This window comes from Dermochelys coriacea, chromosome 1 (genome assembly GCF_009764565.3).
Source record: "Dermochelys coriacea isolate rDerCor1 chromosome 1, rDerCor1.pri.v4, whole genome shotgun sequence".
Classification (NCBI taxonomy): domain Eukaryota; kingdom Metazoa; phylum Chordata; order Testudines; family Dermochelyidae; genus Dermochelys; species Dermochelys coriacea.
In genome coordinates this window covers 231,763,059-231,784,469 of record NC_050068.2, presented here as the reverse complement: position 1 = coordinate 231,784,469, position 21,411 = coordinate 231,763,059, and the positions used below count along the sequence as shown (strand labels likewise).

Below are 21,411 nucleotides of genomic sequence, written 5' to 3'. Positions count from 1 at the left end.
CGGCAGTGCTGGAGTGGACCTGGCCCTCGCCACTGACGCCTCCATAAATGATGAGCAAGTGCATGTTCTACCGTCCACAGCCACGGGACCTTTGGGATATGGGCTGAGTGCCCTGATAATTGGTCGCTCCTCCGCCTCCCGACAGGGTATTTTTGTTCTTCCGGGCCTTGTCGATGCAGATTATACCGGCCCGATAAAGATCATGGTGCGTGTGTTTTGCCCTCCTGTCCTCATTTCAGCAGGCACTCATATCGCACAATTAATCCCTTTTCAGAGCGCAGTTCCCCATACTAATCCAGTTCGTCGAGGCTCTGGTGGTTTTGGGTCTACTGGAATTCCTGAGATCGCTTTTGCAATGAAAATAACTGCCAGCAAACCGCTTCGAGCCGTATGTTATAAGGGCCCCGACAGACACTTGCTTTATCATGATGCCCTTTTAGACACCGGGGCTGATGTTACTGTTCTCCCACTCCAATCATGGCCTTCAAATTGGCCCCTGCAAGAACTTAACACCCCCGTGCGTGGTATCGGGGGAACTCAGAACACCCGTATTAGTACTGAATTTATTGCTGTTACTGACACTCAAAACCCCTCTACTGTTGCGTGGGTACGCCCATATGTTATTGCTACTTCTGTTTGGCTCCTAGGCCGGGATTGTTTGAACCAATGGGGCGTCACGCTACAAAATGAACACCTTTTTGCTTAGCGGCCACTGATGGGCGACCGACCCCTCGACTCGAATGGTTGACCGACTCTCCTGTGTGGGTTGCACAGTGGCCGCTTACAACAGAAAAGCTCGCCCATGTTAAAAGACTTGTAAACGAACAGTTATTGGCGGGTCATTTGGAGCCTTCCACTAGTCCCTGGAACACTCCTATTTTTACCATTCCCAAAAAATCTGGACAATGGCGCTTATTACAGGACCTCCGTGCGGTCAACGCTGTTTTGAAAGATATGGGTGCCTTGCAGCCTGGGCTGCCAACCCCTACCATGATCCCCCGTGATTGGCCCCTTCTTATTGTCGATTTGAAAGATTGCTTTTTTACTATTCCCCTACATCCAATGGACCGTGAGAAATTCCCCTTTTCGGTCCCGTCACTGAATAAAGCTGAGCCCGCTGATCGTTTTCAGTGGACCGTACTCCCACAGGGCATGAAAAATTCTCCTACCATTTGCCAGCTTTTTGTGGCCTGGGCCATTGCTCCCCTTCATCACGCGCACCCTCGCTGGCTTATCTACCATTATATGGATGATCTCCTATTTGCTGGTATTGATTTGTGCCCCGATACAGCTATTCAAGAAATTCGATCCACCCTCCAGGTGGCTGACCTTGTAGTTGCCCCTGATAAAATTCAGCAGTTCCCCTTTTCAAAACTTGGGCATGGAAATTACTGATGCCATTGTGCGGCCCCAAAAGCTTACCTTTCATACTGATATCCGCTCCCTTTACGATGTACAACATTTGCTTGGAGATCTCTAGTGGGTCCGCTCTACGTGCAGTATTACTAATGATGATTTGCAACCCCTTTTTAGCCTGCTTGAAGGCGGACAAACTCCTACCAATCCCCGTCCCTTTCTCCGGCTCATATTGTGGCCCTTCAAAAAATCGCAGATAAGGTTGCGTGTCAATATTCTGGCCGTATTGCTCCTGATCTCCCCTTTTGTATCGCCCTACTCTCCCACGATGCCTCCCTGAAGGCCCTTTTATTTCAGTGGGACCCCAGTCTCTCTGATCCTCTTATTGTGATAGAATGGATCTTCCCGCCCTCACGTTACTCCTGTACAATCACCACTCGCGTCGATGCTTTTGCCCGGCTTCTCGTAAGTGCTCGAGACTGCTTGGTGTCCCTCGCGGGTTGTGACCCGTTCATTATTTATCTCCGCTATGATTCCCGAACCCTTACTCGTTTACTTGCGGAATCTTTGCCTTTTGCGTTGGCCCTCTTAAATTACGCTGGCCGTCTGGACAATCATTACCCCCCGCACCGTCTTTTCTCTGCCCCCCTTCCGTTGGAACGTCTGCCGCTCCTTTCTCTGGCACCTCTCTCTGGCCTTACGGTCTTTACTGACGCCAGCGGCCGCGTTGCCCGTGCCGGCCTTTTTTGGCGTAGTGCTGACCGCTGGTGCCATGAGGCCGTTGTAGCGGAAGGTTCTGTCCAAGTTCTCGAATTTTGTGCCGTTATTCGTGCTTTTGAAAAATGGCCTACCACACCTCTTAATATTGTTACTGATTCCCTGTATGTTGTTGGGGTGGTATGCCGAATGGAACGTGCCTTTCTTCGCCGCGTCCCTAATCCTGTCCTCTGGCGTGCCTTTTTACGATTATGGCACCTCCTTAATGCTTGTTTGGTCCCCTATTTTATTATGCATATCCGTAGTCATTCCAGTCTTCCTGGGCTCCTCGTGGAGGGTAACGCACGAGCCGATGCGTTTGTTAATCCCCCACAATTATATGCTCAGCTTCCTAATTCCTTTGCTCAGGCTCGCCTTTCCCATGACTTTTTTCACCAATCTGCACGCGCTCTTGCGCGTCAGTTTCGATTACCCCTTGCAGACACCCATGCGATTGTTGCCTCTTGTTCAGATTGTCAGAGGCATTCTCTACCCCTTTCTTTCGGTGTTAATCCTCGCAGTCTTGCCTCCCTCCAACTATGGCAGACCGACATTACTGTTTTCCCTGAGTTTGGCCGCCTTCGCTCCGTTCATGTGTCTATTGACACTTTTTCCAGCTATGTCTGGGCTACTGCCCTTTCTTCGACCGGCACTCGCGATGTTATTTGCCACTGGCAAAGTTGCTTTGCAGTTATGGGCATTCCGACCATTATTAAAACGGATAATGGTGCCGGTTATATATCTTGCCGCACGGCTCGTTTCCTTGCGCGTTGGGGTGTATCCCATATCACCGGGGTTCCCGGTAATTCCACGGGTCAAGCTATTATTGAGCATACTCATGCCTCGCTTAAATCTTTATTACTTAAATAAAAAGGGGGAGTAACCCCTGACCCACATCCAGATGCACTTGAGCGTACCCCGCAGGCCCATCTGTTAAAGGCATTATCTGTTTTAAATTGGTTACAGCCTGATGATGATACAACATGATACACACTCCGCGTTCCGGCACCTCTTTGGGTTGACCCGGGACGAACAAATCGCCCGGCCCCAAATGCGCTGGTTTGACTATCGCCAACAGATGTGGAAAGGGCCGGTGGAATTGTTAACCTGGGGAAGGGTATATGCTTGTGTTTCTACTGATGCAGGTCCCCGGTGGATCCCGGCCAAGTGGGTACGTCCGTGGCTACAGCAACCTCGCTCGCCCTTGAACCCGGCGCCTGGAGAACAAGATCCCGCGCTTGGAGAGGAAGCATCAGAGGAGGTTGTGCTTTGCGGCCATATCCTGTTTATTTCCAGAATGAGGATGTGGGTTGCCAAAATTGTTATAGTATTATTGCTTGGGTTGCAAGGGGGGCTCCTTGTACCCCTACGTGTGCGAATGACGTATAACCTATGGGAATGTCTAGCATTGATAGCCAATGTCAGTCTGATTCTGTGGCAGCCGGGGAACTACTGGGCACTTGTCTTGTGCCCATATGTCATCATCCCGAAGAAATTGGCAATCACACCATGCTTGTAGCTTATGCCAATTTGTCTTCACAGTATTCGAATATGGCAAATTGGGGCCCCGCCAATTATTCCTTGCCCCCTGGGGCCCTATCTTTACATACCCCGTATCCAGCCAGGGCGAATAATGTAACGTGTGCGCGAGTAGTTAATTGCACATGCGCAGAAGTACCCATGGGCTGCCAAACAGTAAGCGCCCCCTTTTTGAATTGTACTAATGCGGTTAATGTTTCTTTTAATTATGGACATATTATTTTGCCGTCTGGTTGGTTTTTTACCTGCGGCGCACGGACTTTCAGTTATATTCCTGCTAATTTAAGTCATAATACCTTATGCTGCCTTAGCCGAATGACCCTTTTGTTGCCTGGAAAGAATCAGCAGCCAAGTCGGCGGAGTGCGACCCTGCAAGATATGTGTTCAGCCGATGTTACCTTATATAGTCACTCGGAATATTTGGCTTTGATGAATGTTGTTGCAGGCATTCCTGGTTTTTCAACTTATTACACGGTACAAACTTTGAATGCATTAGCTTGCTTTGCTGTTAAGGTGCTTAATGCTACATCACAGGCTATTGCTCTTTTGAATAGGGAACAACAGGAATTGAGAGATGCCATTTTAGATAATCGAGCTGCGATTGATTTTTCTATTGCTTAAGCATCACATGGGATGTGAATCTTTTAAACATGTGTGTTGTTTTAATTTTACGGATAATAGCTGATCCATTGAAGAGCGTCTGGATGAGTTAACTTCCCTCACCGAGCACATCCCTCAGGATACCAGGTTTGCGGGATTTTGGGACTGGCTTACAGGGTGTTTGCCTTCTTTGGGGTGGCTTCGGCAGTTATTTGGAATTATGTTTTTTGTATGTATTGGTCTTATTTGCCTTTGTTGCTGTCTGCAACGTCTCCCCTCCTTGTTTGATATATTTCGTAAAATGCATCGCTCCACCCCCGTTAGGTCACCCCTGTTAATGAACGAAAATTGGATGGAACTACGCAAGTGACCGGTGGTCCGTGTATCATGTAATAAAAAGGGGGGAGATGTGGGAACATGGTGTATTTATGAGCTAGTTAAGGTCGCGGTGAACCTTTAATGAACTATTGAGAAAGAGTTACAGGCTGGAACGTGACCCTGGCAAACTGGCAACACCAGACTTTGTTGACAACAGATAGCGGACAGCTGTGCTCCAATCAAGAGGAAGGACGCACGTGCATAGCCCGTGCTGAGGCTGCTCGACCAACGAGATGTCTCCGTGATCGGGTGATGGACTTTGGAGGGGGTTGAAAATATTATGTAAAAGGAGTGTATAAAAGCAATGAGAAAACAACAGATAAACGGCTTAGCTACCAACCATATTGGCTGTTGTGCTTTGTCCGGCTCGCATGAAACCCCAGCAACTTTTCTGTTTACTCTCCTCTGCATGTGGACTGCTTCAGCTACTGTGCTTTGTTGTTTGCTCTAACCAACCCTTCATTCTTGCTACTTGTCTCATTTCCAGCTGCCCTCGTCTCCAGCTATGGGCCAAATCATCCTTGCTGCCACTGTGAGTGGAGGGTAAGAAGTCAGTAGCTCTGCATGGGGCTGTGGAAGAAGAGGGCACCCCCTTAGGAAACACTGTTCACACTACTTCTTGACCCCGTGGAAGCCCCTGTATAGGTGCTACACAAAGTTGAGAATCTGCAGGTTGGGAGAGAATGAGCTGGGGGATGTGCCAGGAGACTAGCCACTCCCAACAGCATTGTTCCCCCTTTAATTCTAAGGAGGTTCTCTGCCCTAGTTAGGGTATGTCTACACTGTATACTCCTTATGGGGGTGTGTAGAGTACATACACCGCATGCCCCACTAGCACAGGTATAAATAGCAACATTGATAGGCAAGTAAAGATGGGGTATGTACCCTGTGTGGTTCTCTCCATGCCCAAGCAGAGCCACTCCCCCTGTGTGCAAACATTTGAAATACTCTGTCCTCCTCAGTGCACGCTCCTCTACTCCTTGCATCTGAGGCTAGCTCTACAGACAATTTTTTTAATTGGTATAATTAAGTCAGTTAAGGATGTAACTTTTTGCTGAAGTAGTTATACCACAACAACAATTCCTTAATGGCTTGGATAGTGGAGTGAAGAATGTGTTTGTTTATAAAATTTGCAGGTGACACAAAGCTGGGAGGGGTTGCTAACACTTTGGAGGATAGGATTAGAATTCCAAACAATCTTGACAAATTGGTCTGAAATCAACACGATGAAAATAGGAAGGAAAAATCAAATGCACAAAATGGGCATCAACCAGCTGGTGGTGGTAGTACCACTGGAAAGAATCTGGGGGCTACTGTTGATCATGAATTTAAAACATAAGCAAACAGCGGGATGCAGTTGCGAAAAAGACTAATATCCTTCTGGGCTGTATTAACAGAAGCATCCTATGTAAGTCGCAGGAGGTAACTGTCCCCCTCTATTAGGTACTGGTGAGGCCTCAGCTGGAGCACTGTGTCCAGTTCTGTGCACCACACTTCTAGAAAGCAGCCAAAAGAGATGAAGGGTTTAGAAAACCTGACCTATAAGGTAATAAAAGAAAGTGGAAATGTTTAGTCTTCAGAAAAGACAGTTGAGGGGGGGGGGACCTGATAAAGAGTCTTGAAATGTTAGGGGCTATTTACAGAGGACTGGGATCAATTGTTCTCCATGTCCATTAAAGGTAGGATGAGTAATGGGCTTAATCTGCAGCAAAGGAGATTTAAGTTAGATATTAGGAAAAACTTTCCAACTCTAAGGATAGTTAAGCTCTGCAACAGGCTTCCAAGGGAGGCTGTGGAATCCCTATCACTGGAAGCTTTTGGCAAGTGGTTGTCCAACCTATTCTTAAGGAGGCCTAGGGTTACTTGGTCCTTGATGATTTCTCAAGCTCCCTTCCAGCCCTACATTTGTATAATTCTAACCCTTAGTGTGGATGCAGTTATAGTGGTATTGCTTATTCCCCATCCTCCTATGGGAATAGCTATACTGGTATAAATATGCTCATACTGCATCCAATGAGGTTGGGGGAAGTACAGCTTTAACTATATTGGTGTAGTTTTGGCAGCATAATTTATGTACAGAGAAGGCCCAAGTTCTTTCCAGACTCCCTTCCCTTTCCATCTTCTTACATCCTTCTCCTTTCTATGGTGTATCTCCACAGAGTTCATTTCTCACTCCTCTGCTGTTTCTATTTCTCTGTTTTATCTCTACTTTAAACCTGAGGATTGATCACCTGTGCATATCTTCATAGCTCCCAATGACATCCTCTCAACATCGAATTTGGCACTTAATAATTGCTGCTTCTTTTAAATTCCCAAAGTTACTAGTAGATGTGACATATATATTTACTTTGCACCTATCTAAAGCTTTGTCAGGCATGGGTAGTGGCTATGTTTTGAGAGAAACACTGGATTAGAGTTAAATTATTCTAAAATAATCCCTGTCTTTTATACACTAAGCAACAATATCTAGTCTAGACATTAGGTGATAAATGTTCTTGGGTTTTTAACACAGATGTTGGTACAAAACACAATGGTAAATCATAGACTGTTACGACTAAGCAGAAATTTACTATATCCACATACAGGCTATTACATCTGAAACTGCAATGAATCTTTAGCTCTCGCTTTACTCGCATGGATGTGTCTTCAATATTCTGGCATTAAATGGATGTATCCTTAAATTCAGAGCTTTTTAAATGTATCATGCATATGATTCACCTTAATTTTAACTTCCTCACCAGAAAGAGGAAGAACAGGTAATGTGATGTGAATCACTGTGGAAAAGTACATAGGGCTCTCTAATTGTCCTTTACAACTCAACTTGGTCCTGTTGTTCAATCATGTAAGTTTAATTTGTTAAATTCATTCCCCTCCACACGCTTCCAACAGAATATTTTAGTGAATATATTGGTTGGTTGGATTGACTCCTATTGTATATTTCTGCTTGTGTGAATAGCAAGAAATGGCACATTACCAAATTATCTGTACCTTTGTACTCAATATCCTAATTTAAAAAAAAAATCATTGACTTGGTGTTCATGCAAGGTGCCAAAATGTGAAGACTGGAAACATGATTCAAACTTGCTCAGCTTTTGTGTGGGTAACTGCCATGCAAGTATTCTATATGCTACCCTTCTAATAGGTTTCTCCTGTGCCCTGGAATGATCACCAAGTAGTCTCTATGTACATGCATTCAGTCCTTGGCCTCTCTGCAGGAAGTGCCAAAAACATTTGCCAGCTAGTGTCGGTGGAAGTACTGGTTTGGTGTAATTGAACAAAGATCAGGTATAAAATCTTGCTGCTACCCACTATCCCACAAAAAGTTTTGAGTAAATCTTTTGGTTTCATAGTTGTTGCATATGTATATTCTTTACACTTAACCTTAATTCTCTTACCCAGTCAGTTTGCATTTTAAAGATGAAAACAGAGTACTTGTAGCCTCAGTTTGATGTAGCAAAATTTCTAGGTAATTTAAAAACACAGCTGAAGACTTTTTTTTTTTTTGTTGGATACTTCCGACCTGACTCTGTTCTCAGTTGCACAGGTTATATTTTAATTTGGAATAATTCCATTGCCGTATAATTCCATTAACTTCAATGGCATTATTCCAAATTGAGATACTCCTAAACACTGTTTAAAATCTGGATCTGAATTTTGGACTTTGGGCCCATTTTGACATAGTGCAATATCAAATTTAAAATACAACACTTTTTTGAATTATTGATTACAGAACTATAATATTTTTTAAAATACTCATCAGACATAGATATTCTAGCCTAACCACTCAAAAGCAGAGAAGAAAATCCTGTGTTTACTTCAAACCTGATGGTTTGAAAGTGACACCAAGCAACATGACAAACTTTAAGCCATGCTGGGTCAAATTTTCAAATGCGCAGGCCCCTGGCCCATGTAGATTTTGTGCATTCATTTGCTGTATCCACAGGTCCCTGCACACAAATGAAGGCCAAACAGAGGTACCTTTGATGGTTTTGCCTAATATGCCTGCTTTGGAGGCAGATCCTGCAAGGCATTGGGCGTTTTCCTGTGACATACCAAGCATCAGCTACCGCACTAACTTTCCAGAAACTAGAAAAAAAATTTGTCTTGGGTTTAAAATATCTACTCACTCAAATCTTGAATGATGTTCTATTTGAGATGTTGTAAACGTAGATCAAATTACCTTGTGAATCTTTAGCTGCTGATACTGTTATTTAGCTCTTTCTTTCTGCAAACATAGGATATTTGAACTGTCTGCTGCCCAGTTCTGTTTTTAAAATTACCAATATTGAAATAGTTCTATACTGTACAGTCTTGTCACACTTTCATGTTGAGAACAACCACCTGTTTAGTTTCAGAGTTATTCTGTTGGGTACTGCAAGTGAAATCACAACAAGGAAAATCTTAATCCCGTGTAAATAAAATACTGCACCCAAAAAGGGTGTTCACTAAATATCATTTAAAGTTTCCTTTTTGTTCTGGAGCCTCTTTAAAGCTACGATACCAAGTTTTCAAAACTGTAATACAATTCCTGATCAACTGAATTTTGTAGGGTGACTGTAATGGGTTCTACTATATATATAAGTTAGCTGCATCCAAATTGCAATCTGATATATACTTTTATCTCAAAATGCCCTCTGAGCCAATTGTGCTGGTAATATTGCAAGACTTCATGATGTGAAAAATACATCACTGTCATTTTAAATTGAACAAAAAGGTTCCCGTTTTTGATACAGCATTTTTAACCATCTTAACAAGTTTTTGAAATAACTATTGTACACAACAAACATTTTACACTTTGTCCCATAGATACCATTTACCAACCCGATTGATTTTCTTTCTCTACAAGTAATCTGATTTCTACATGCTATATATCATCTTTAATAAAGGAGAAGATATAATCTTAGCTTTTTATCATACAAACATCCACCAAAGTAGAGAGAGAGAGATTTCATGAACCAGCCTTGCAACCAAATAGAAAAATCTGACACACAACTCCTAATACAGATCCTGAAAGATAAATGGTGCAATGAGACACAAGTTATTCAAATTCAGTAAGCTTAAACAGAGATATGATTCTGTAGATTTTTTTTCTGCCCACAACAGAGAGGAAAATAAAGGACGTAATTTTGTTTAGTGCCAACTTCTGAAAATATATCACTAGCACTGGGCAGTGATCCAAACCACCAAGTATTACTCTCTCTCTGGTCTTCAGGATAGCTCAGAGACAAACCAGCTCTCAAGATGTCTATCCCATAAGTTAGAATCACAATATAAAAACAAGTCTGCCCATAACTATGCCCACCTCAGCCTACATCCTCCTCAATAGCCTTAAAGAAGAGGAGCTTTGCCACATGTGTGAAAGGTCTGCCTGGGCTCTGGCAGATTGGCAGGAGGGAGTGGGGAGAAGGGGATCTGAGTTCCCAAATCGAAGCACGGTCTCCTGGATTTCTCATAGCAGAACTAGTCTTGAAGGCCTAACGGTGAAGTAAGCCCCTTACAACCTGTTAGTGTAGGTCACTAGACAGGCATTATTAGTCTTTCAAATGCAGAAAAAATAATAGACTGCCTGGAATTGTGCCACTCTACCACTAGTTAGCCCAGGAACAACTAGTCTTTTTGGTCCATCTCAAATCAATGTTTCTGTTCCCTGAAAAAAAATCTCAGGACTGTTATTTTTAAAGACTTCATTAGAGCTGCAGGCAATGGGATAACTCTCTTCTACTAGGAAGTGGTTTTGTTTTTTAACCCCCTCCCCCCCACCAAACTCTTGGTTTGACTTCTGCCTGTGCCACGCTGCAAGAGAGGTGTGTGTATGTGTAAGGCAAAAGCTATTTGCAGAAAAATTAGTATGACAGCTGTAGTTGAGCCTGATTGCATACTGGTCCCATTGATGTTAAACTTTTACATTGACCTCAAAGGGAACAGGCCCTTCGTCTTAAATTCCAACAGCTTGGGGATTACTAATTTTGGATTTCTGGAAATAACTTTCATAAGTTTTAGTCACCAAAACCAGGCTTGTTTGGAGGTTAGATTTAGCCTATGGAATCCTTCTTAATTTACCCTTCTGTATCCTATTCTGAAGGGCCCATGTCTAATCAACTCATCTAGTCAAGCAGAGCTGTTCTGTCTCACGCCACCAGGTCAGCAAACCATTTGTGGGTTGACTGGAGAACAATTCTGCAGGGGGGGGGCTGAGCCCCTTGAATGGGAGTGGAAGATGCTTGGAGGATAGGATCCCTGCACAGTAATGAGATCTTATGGAATAGTTATTTTCTGGGAAAAAGGTCTAGTAGAAGGTGGGGAAACACCCTAAAGAGTAGCCTAGATCAGTGGCCTCACATGCTTGAACTGGATAACATCCTGCTAAACGGGGGAGATAGTATACCTTTTTTGCATTTGAGGGACCACATACTGCAACTGCTTGAATCTGGTGCTTGATGAGATGGTGTTCCCCCCCCCGCCCCGAGATCATGTGAGTTTCACTCACTCCTTGCAGAAATATATAAATAAATAGAGAAATGAGAGAATCTCCTGCTCTCAGAGCACCTGAAACAAATCCTATAACTTTACTCACAGGTCTGGTTCTATGATATAGGTCCCTTCCAACCCTGATATTCTATGGGTTTGTGTATGCTAACTCTTTTCCTGTTTTGTAAGGAACAAAACAATCTGTCCAAGTTAGAAAATTAGGGCAGATTTCTTTAATTGCTTATTTTATGAAAACCCACTGCAGAAAAATCTATTGTAGTTCTTTGGAAACTGACTCTGTTAGTGAGACCTCAGATCTTATTTAACACCAGGATCTTGTGCTATTTGGTATAACTACTGTGGTAACTAATTACTCAATGTGGCATGCATCTTATCAGTCATTAAAAATAAGTAAGCAAAAAGTTGCATGGCTTTATGATATATTACATAGGTCTCACTCTTACCACTGATTTGACAACATTTGTGGGTTTTTTTAAATTTTACAGAAGGTGGCCAGATTTCAAGGTAAAATGCTTTATTTTATATCCCACAAAGCTAACCCTGGCGTGATCCAGCAGAGTTACTTATTAACATGAATAGTCCCATTAAAGTCAATGCGCTGCTGGATCAGGAACCTAGAAGTGCACTAGGGTATTTATGAGAATTGAACAACACAGCCTTTTTATACTGAGCCCTTCAAAGTGTCTTGCAGGCCTAAGTTTGTTGTGCAGCATCACTGTATGCTGAAGTTTCTCTGTTTCAGGTGTAGGACTCTGCCTCAGCCACTGGATTGTGTTTTAGCAATCGAAGAGCAAAATAAAATCTAGTGAGTGTTGTACAGAATTAGCAGGACAACTACTGCCCCATGAGTTGAAAAAGTGATTGATAGCAGGGTATAGAAATCCTGGAAGTCAACCCTTTGAGTATTACTGCCCAATGGATATTACACTTTTAAACCCGGAGGGGCCACTATTCTTGCTTATGAACTAAGCACCCCCTTAAATAAATAAACACACACACACACACACACACACTTTTATTACAACCTTAAATATAATTGGGAAGGGAAGAGCAGCTCTTCCCTTTCTCCACAACTTCTTCTCTTCTATGGTGGCTTGCCTTGAGAACCCCCTTCTTCTTTCTTTTGGAACATCTTTATTTCCTCTTTCTCCACCTACTTCTATTTCAGTAACTTCCTCTTTAACTACTTCCTCTAAAGGGAAGTTTGTTCACCCTGCAGCACCTGACAACTGCCTTTGGGGCTCAATCCTCTTTGATGGGAGCAGTACCTGAGGGAACATTTGAGGCCTGAAGACGCAGGTGAGCAGCAGACATCACCAATTTGGTCAACTTAATTTTACCCTCTTTACCCACTCACCACACCCTCACATATCATTTGAAAGCTTATTTTGTCTACTTTAAGATGAGGTATGATGGAGAGTTGTCATAGGGTGCTGTTACCATAGAAATGGGGATAAACAATGATACCAACATGTTAAAGGAATGCAGATATTTGAAAGTGTGTTTTTTTTTTAAAATGACTTATTTCATGATATAAAACTAGATTTCTTTGGTGATGCTTTGAAATCACAATCTAAAAGGTAAAATGAAAATCTAATAATAAATGCGTATAGATAGCAGTGAAATGCAATAGTGCTGCTGACATTTCTAGTCATCAGCATTGTTCATCATTTTGGTCTCAGTGCATGAGTTAACAGTCTTCATTGCCTTGGCTTGTACACAGTTCTGTGCAGGGAAAATTGTTCTGACAAAGACATGGTTGATTGTGCAGTGACCCTTAGTGGTATAGGCACATATAAGGTCTTCTAGAAGCTCAGATGCCATGGGGCCCTTGAAGAATACAGGAAGTGGTTCATCAACATTTTTCCATCCATGCAGCAATGGTGATCCAATATCTAGCTTACCTATGTGCAAAGACATCCAATTCTTTGTTTGCCAAGATGCTCTTTTGACGTGTTCTTCCAAACTGACCTCACTGGTGGGAATCGGGCCAGTGACTTGTACTTTTTTGATGGCTAGACTGAGGCTCAAGTAGTTCAGGGCTCGCTCTGGTCACACAGCACTGCTACCACATTCCTTGCTGCACAAATTGTGGCTTGATGTCACTCTCTCCCAACTTAGCAAGATCTCTGAAGTGGTAAGCTTCCTCTCTTTTGACAACATCAAACAGATGGTTTTTTTTTCCTCAATACCAAATAGGGATGACACAGCCACAGCCTGTTAATGCACATGCAGCAGAAACTATGTGGCAGAAGTCAGGAGTGAGTGCGTCATAAATTGCACGCACAGGTATGGAGTGGGACTTGTTCACTGTGCTGGTAATAATGCCTATTTTTAATCCTTGTGTTGCGTGTTCCATTTTTGGGAAGTAGTAAACAGCAAGGATCAAAATATCTACATCAGATGATCTAATTACTATGGTTCCTTTTGACACCAAAAGCCATATTGGCACATACAGCATGTAGAAACATCTTTTGTCTGCTTGCTCTTGAGTATTGTAGAAGTCTTTAGCTTCTTCAGTACCTCTACTGGTGGTGGATTTTGCTACTTCACCATTGGCAAAACCTCCAGCAAGCAGGAGTGTCTGTTTTGGGTGTGCTCCTACACTCAGGTGAATTTTGAATGAAATATTCACAGAAGAATTTTATAAATGATTACTTGTTGACTGCCACATTTAGAAGCTTTTTCCATGGAGGCACTGAGCATCTACCAATACCTGGTATTTCTTGCATCCAACCTTAGATCCAGCACTGTCTGTCTGCAGTTTTCACATCTGCCAAAAATGTTGATTACAAAATTAGCTTTGTCAAATCCTTACAGGACGTGCCTCAAGTACTCAACAGCCAATTCACTGAATGTGTGAAACTTGTCTTCAGCCACGGCATCTCTGCTGTACACTGCTTTTAGCTCACGGATTCATCCAACCGATGCCCTAATTCAACTTTGTCCATCTCATTGTTCCATAAGCACGGAGGAGGGGTATAGACAAGTCCTATTGGGTGACTAAGAACAACTGCCATGGAAATAGCACCTCTGATTCTTGCTAAGGAAAGGGCTCTGCAGAAAACAATTTCTGGAATGATAGCTCCTGTGATTGTCCCTTTCTTGCCAGACTTCAATTTGGTCATCTTGGCCATATCAGCAAATGTTTTTTGATGCCAGATTTATCGACTGGACCGAAGCAGCGCCATGTCCTGTCATAATCAAGTACACCTCTGAAACTGTCCACTTGTTCTTCACCAACATCTGCTGCTACATGCAAGCTACTAGATATGTTGTTAAGTGCACCTGAATGTGATACCGGGTCAAATGAGTTTGTCACATTGTTGATATGACATAGGTGGTAAGAGCTGTAACATGTTCTTCAACCCTCTTCAGGGCCAAGATGTGACTTTGCCTTCACTACTTCATATCAGGCCACTCCTTCTCTCATAGTTTTTGCATAGTCATAATATGAAGGTGAATACTGTTACTGCTAACACAGAACAGTGCATAAATGTCAGTGAAATAAAAGGCTGGTTTCTAGACTATTTCAAAGGTTCGTAGTGCTTTCATAGGCAACAACAAACTAAAACTTCCTAGCAGGCAGCCCAGGTGCTACATTGTATGTACAAAAAGCTTACAAGTAGTACAGTAGGAATTCATATAATCTATCACCTATGCTGTGCAATCTACTGTGACTGATGTACAACCTGCAGCGTGAGGGAAATGACTGACTTGTGAGATGCTTTTTGACAATTTAAGAATAGCCAATGTGAAAACATTTTATGTTAGTAAATTGTAAAATGTTGGTATTTGCCATTTTTGCCCTATTTCTTGGGGGAAATAAACTTTCCCATCCAAAATCAATACAAATCTTAATATCATGTTGGGTAGCTTTGACCAATAAACACAAAACTTTAAGGTGTTGAAATTAACAAACAGTAAACTGTAGTTGTGTTTCTTGAATTGTGCAAAAATGACGCACACGTTTTGGGTACCTTGTTTCACCTTGCCTACAGGTTTACAGCACCGCTTGGTAGCTCTGTATCATACCTCATCTAATCATACGTAAAATAAGTTTTAGGATGATACAGGGTAGATGTCTGTGCATTAAAACTACAGCCCTTTTTGAAGAATTGCTGTATGCCACACAGGAGTACATTGCCATTGCTCAGCTAACACATACTTAGAGGAGGTAGCAGTACTGTAACTCAACTTAAAGACAGGGGAGGGAGGGATTTTATAGAAGGATATGTGGGATGTTTGATGTGACTTGTTCTGAGAACTCCCCAAAATTTGCTTTCTTATTTTTCATGGGTTTTTATATTACACATAGCTTTGCACTTCTGTCAACAAAGGGGTCAATACCATTATAATTTTCGGCCCAGGCTCATGCTTTAAGTCTATGAACAGCAAGCTGAAATGGGATATTTTACAGCAGTATCCCATTACAGCTAGCTATGAAGGGCCTAAACTCCCCCTGGCTTCAAGGGGAGCAGGATAGGGCCTATAATCTTTCACCATGGATTCCCTTACTTTAGGTGGTTAGCCTAACCCAACATTCTTTGCCTGTGCTTTTGACTGTCTCAATCACTTTGGTTTTCAGAACAGAATTTAGCTGATTATGTAATTTATACTAATTACACCATCTCGTTATATTATGACATGTAGTGAGATGTTGGTAAAAACTATTATGAAACTTGCTACGAATGGTGGCCAGTTCACCTGCACCACAGAACTTTCAGGGCTAGCTTTAGAAAATCTAGTCTCCCACTTTGTGGGCACAATTTCTCTGCATTTGTTTAATTCCACAACAATGAAGTAGCTTAATTCATATCTACCTGATTTGCTAGGAATGAATGCAATGGCTACTGTGACAAACTTTTGCACCCACTTCATTTGCAGGTCCCAAAACGTGGATCTAAGTTTCAGGGGTGCAGTTTATGCCCATAAAAGAAAAGACTGAAAATTTAAGCTTTAATCTGCATGTTCATCGCTTGTGCAGTAACTACCTACAAACCTGTGCTTTGAGTTAACAGGAGTATAAACCACCACCAGACAAGTTATAGCTTTATCATTTTAACTAAGGAATTGGGCAAATGAAGCTAAATGCCATGGCAAAACACTTCCCTTCTTTCTTGACATCGTGTTTGCCAAACTTTAGCCTAGTACAAAAAAAGACACCAACACATCTGGTCTTTCCTTTCAGTATATCATCAATACTTTAACCAGATCCCACAACAGCTAGTGCACTGGACAACTGATGCAGAAGGAAGAGAGTCACCACACAGATTAAGATGCATCAATCTCACCAACCAATCTCATTTTCTGGTCCAAGCACAGCCAGAAATGTTGTATACCCCCCTGTGATTGTGCAATACTGATAATGTTTCCAGTATCCTCTTTCCATTGCTATTTAAATTAATAAAGAATACCTAGCTATGCCATACCTGCTGGGATGTGGGGGGAAAGGGGGAGGAAGGATACTTGCAGCTGAGCTCCATTAACCCTCAGCATTCACTGAATGATACTTCAAAGGTCTGAGTTTCATACAATTTGAGATCAGCCTGAGCCTCAAAGTTCAGCAGCGTGAGGACTCAGGTTTTTGGTTCACCCCATTACATAGCTAATAACTATGTTCATATCCCTCTCTGGGTTTTACAGTTGGTGATTTTTTTGGACAGCTTCAGTAGCTGACTGTAAATGGAGAAATGTGATGGAGGGCAATGGATCAGATCCTCAGCACCAACTTAATTAACTGGACTGGGTGCTTGACAACTTGATGGTGCTGAGGTGTAGAACTTCTCCCTCCCGTGCGGCATATCCATTTTAACAGCCCTTGTATTTCCCTCCACAGCGAGAGCCACTGGAGTGGCTGTACAGCTCTTGACATTTTAACTAGAACAGGCCAAAAAGTTTCCAATTAAATTGAATTTCAAACAGAGAGAGAAATAAATTGCCCTCCCTCCCAACATCTTCCAACCATGTCTCGTTTAAACACCTGCATCTCTTTTCTTTACCTCCAACTTCCTTTCTCTCCTCTGCACTAAGATCGTAGCCTACAGTTCTCTCTCCCATTGTCAGCAGTATGCAGACACTTGCATGAAGCAGCCTCCTTACACTGAAATCATGATTGCTTTTAAATACCCCCATGAAAAACAAATATGTCCCCATTCAAAAAAAAATCCCCCAAGTAACAAACTGACTCCTCCACAAGCTAAGCCATTTGCTTCTCAGCACAGGAGTGGGGTTTTCAAACTGATCAGTTCAGCACTTGAGGTTAAAGGCAGTTTGATGCCTTTGTTAATCTTTTAGAGATGTGAGTCTGGAGCACCCGCCATTAGTGCATTGCATTGGAAAAATCCAACTGCTGGCATCAGAAGATAAACATATGTACTATGAATAAATACTAATACTTCCAAAGTTTAAAAATGAAAAATTGTTGGAGGGGGAGAGAGGAAATTGCACAGGAGAGAACTCTCTAACCTATAATTTTGTCAGTCCATGATTTTAAATACCGACTTCCACTGGGATAAAGTGGAAACAGATCAAAGGGTAACTTTTAAAGGCTTCTGCCACTATGTTCAAATGGTTTATCCACATAGAACAGTGGACAGTTTTACTCCAATTTTCTGTTCTTTCCACCCTATTGGAAAGTACAGATTCAATATTTCCTTGTAGCATTCACAGTCGGGGATGTCGCTGACAATTTGAAATTCCTATGTACATGGCTGCTCTTCTGTCACTGCCCAATGCATTCCCATATCACCTCAGGACACCATTACCTGTTTCATATTCAACAAGATTCCATTCCAGCAAAGCACTTAAGCACCTGCTTAACTTTAAGCACTTGAGTCAATGAAACTACTCACACATTTAAAGTTAAGCACGTACTTAAGTGAGTTGTGGACTAAAATATAGCAAGTGAAGTCAGCTAGTGAAAATGAGCAGTATATATAATTAAAGGCTTGAACAACAACAACAAAAGATCAGCCAGTCATCAGAAGAAATGGTACTCTAGAGAATGAAAAATGCACACAGGGCCTGGTACACGCTTGCCTACATCCTTTTCTGGGATATAAATATACCAATCCTTGGTCATATTCATAGGTCAGCTTCTGTTACCATAGATCCTAGTGGAAGACCCCAGCCGTGGAAATCTGGAAGGGAGAGCTAGGGGCTGTGCCAATTTGGCATATCTCCTGAACAACCACTTCTAGTAAGGCTGCTCTGGATTCCTGACTACAAGTGAAATCTACTTTCCCCAGTGGAAACCTCTGGAGGGAGGGTGGCCATGGCAACGTTACCATCTCTCCCTCAAATGGCTCCCCCTAGGTTGCCAGGCAGCTGCAGGAATGTAATTCCCCGGGGAATCTAAACTGGTGCAGCCACACAAAGGACATGCTACAGCTTTTCTGATCACCACAGCAGCTCCTCTTGGTCTTTTTAATAGTTCAGTGGAGGAGTAGAAGAGAGCTAGTTTTCAGTGCCGACCCTGTATTCTGTTACTCAGCAGGGGTTATTTTGCTGGATAGTAGCCCAGTGATCCTGGACAAAGGAGCAGTAGCAGATGTTCTGATCCACGCTCTTTGGGCTGGTTTGGCTAATGAGGGGAACCCACAGAGCAGGGGAGCCAACGTAAAGACTGTATTCTTTTTCTTGTTCATTATGATGGAGATTGGGCTTTGCTACAGTCCATTGCTGATGTCTAAAAATGTCTTTAAAAATAAAGATCAAAGCTTCTCATTGTTAAGAAAAAAAACATCCCTACTATATCTGCAAGGAACATCTTTCAACTGCATAAAGCACAGCTCACGCACATGACTCACCACAATCATTTGAGCCACATAACTTTCAGGACCAGTGTATTCGGTTGGGTCTTTCACTTTGACCAGAACGATAAAGTACAAATAATGCCACATGTTGTGTTCTGACTTTATGTGCTCCTCAAATGAAACTGTCTTATTATCAAACTTGTCTCTCTCAAGTCCTGCAAAAGACACAAAACATAATGTGATATTCCACCTGATCAACGTTTATCTTCATTGCCCATGTAAAAATAAACTCTAATTATAGCTTTTAAATTAACATCCTTTCTCTGACATTTTTCATACAGTGACTGCTACGCAAGACCTCCAGAAACACTAAAGCATTTCTGGCAAAATTCTATCAGCCCCATATTTATTCTTTCATGATATTCCCTCTTAACAACAACAATATAATTAAATATCTTACACTTTTATAGTGCCTTCTGTCTTGAGGTATATAAAGTACTTTACAAGCATTGGCTTTGATCCTGCAAAAAATAGACTATAGATATGAGCTGTGTAAGTTTACACGTAGTATTGCTACATAGGCCTTTATCTAGCATAGATTTATTAACATGATTAGTTTTAAGCATGTGAATAGCCCTATTGAAGCTTCAGAGGGACTGCTTGTGTGCTTAAAGTTAAATGCGTGCAAGTCTTTGCAGGATTGAGGCTCAAGTCATGAGAAAAACTGTTTGTTGTAACCACTCCTGCAATAGATTAGAAACTGTGGCTGAGTGTCATGGCCAGAGAGGATAGGGATGCATGGAATTATTTAATCTGTTACAATTTCCCCAATCTGCTCTCCTATGGAGACCTGAGCAGAGATTAAAGCTTCTCTCCCTCATGTGGAGGTGTGATTTGCATTTCTCTGCACCAGCAAGGGCGAATCATAGTCAGAAAAGTTCTATGTAATGACACCTCTTATTCAATTTATCTGCTCCTATGTGTCTTCAGAGTCACTTCTCCTTATCAAGTGGACAGGCTGTGCTACAATTAACATTGCGGAGCCCGTACTGCTACAGAAGAGTGTGTTGTATTTTTATCTGCTGCGCTATTCAACAAAATCAATAGCTGCGCTCCAACTGCAGAGCCTTCATTATTGGTGACAGTGCAAACAGTGGGATGAATACAGCTTGACTCTCAGATCCCAAGTGGAACTCAGAAAAGTCATCTTTTGACTTGTAAAATGCTGTCAGGAAGGAATAAATGTAGAATCCCACTCCATCATTTTTACAGAGTTAGTTTCCAAGGGATGACTGCCCTTCAGACTCTCTCTCATTTATGGAGCAGTATTCTATTTTATTGCTTTCCCCACCAAATACCACTGTAGCTCAATAGCACTTACCACAAATAAAACACGTTGTCTTTAAGATTTCCTCTTTTTTCTGTTTTTCACTCCTAAGGTCAGCAAATGTATCAATGATGACTCCAAAGATGAGGTTCAGAACAATAATTATGACGATGAAATAAAACAGAAGATCATAAACAACTCGGGCAGCAAACAAGGGCTCCTGAAACCATAAGAAGGGTTCTGTATGATATAAAAATAGCACACAACTAAAATATTAAACCACCAGGTACTTTTTCAGAACATTAGCTACAGTAAAGCAAGGCACAGATCTGCATGTCTTAGGCCAGACCCTACACACCTTACTCACATCAGCAGTCTAACTGAAGCCAAAGGGGTGACTCATGTAAGCAGAGTAAGCAGGATTTGGCTTTATATGCTTTTATCCCCTCCTCTTTGGATTTTCCATAGTTCTCTATTGCTGCCAACATTTCCCATCTTCCTGAAACTTCCTGGTTCCATGTTGCACTAATGTTCCTTCTGAGCAAGGCTGGATTGGGCTCTTAAGAGAACCATAAGGTCCTCTGCCCATCAAGGCAGACAGGGGGCAGTGACTCCAGTGGACTACGGATCAGGACCTAGGTTACTATTACTAACACAAAGAGTTCTTTCCCCCCCAAAACTGAGTGCTCTATCGCTGCAGTGCTTGTCGTCCCTTGGTGTTTGGTTAGCAAGAGATCATACTTGTGAATTTAGCCCTGCGCCTTACAGTGCAAAGCACCAACCATGGGGCTATTATGTGGTCCTTGAGCATACTGTGCATTCTGAACTAAAAAGTCATTTTGTTGAAGTTGTTAATTTTATTTTAAATGTATTGCATTAAAACAAAAGCAAGTCCCCTTTGCTTTTTTAACTTTTGGAAGTTTATTGGTGTATTTGAAATTCTCTTTTGCCTTTGTTAGAGTATGTTGCTTGATATGAGTAAATAATAGGATCTATTCCAAAGCAGACGCTAGACTAAATCTCAGCTAACCATAAACCTGATATACCACAATCAAGAGTCTTGACATATATGCATCAATCAACCCCATTCAAAGGTTTGCATTTGATTCCTGTTGTAATGGGAAACTGATCCAATCTGGCAACAATTCTTAGCACTGCTCGGAAGGTTATAATATGCTCCAGCTTTCCAGAAAGGTAACTAGCACCTGG

The 21,411-nt window shown here is 42.2% G+C and overlaps 1 protein-coding gene across 3 annotated transcripts in view; it reads right to left on the bottom strand.

Moving 5' to 3' along the window:
* ITPR2 (inositol 1,4,5-trisphosphate receptor type 2) overlaps positions 1-21,411 on the bottom strand; it is a 358,661-nt gene that overhangs the window by 15,547 nt on the left and 321,703 nt on the right. For all 3 annotated transcript variants that reach the window (XM_038389064.2, XM_038389070.2, XM_043516179.1), the window contains exons 54-55: positions 20,257-20,422; positions 18,930-19,090 (exon numbers count right to left, since the gene is read on the bottom strand). In XM_038389064.2, coding sequence (XP_038244992.1) covers positions 18,930-19,090; positions 20,257-20,422 — 327 coding nt within the window. The remainder of the gene's footprint in view (positions 1-18,929; positions 19,091-20,256; positions 20,423-21,411) is intronic.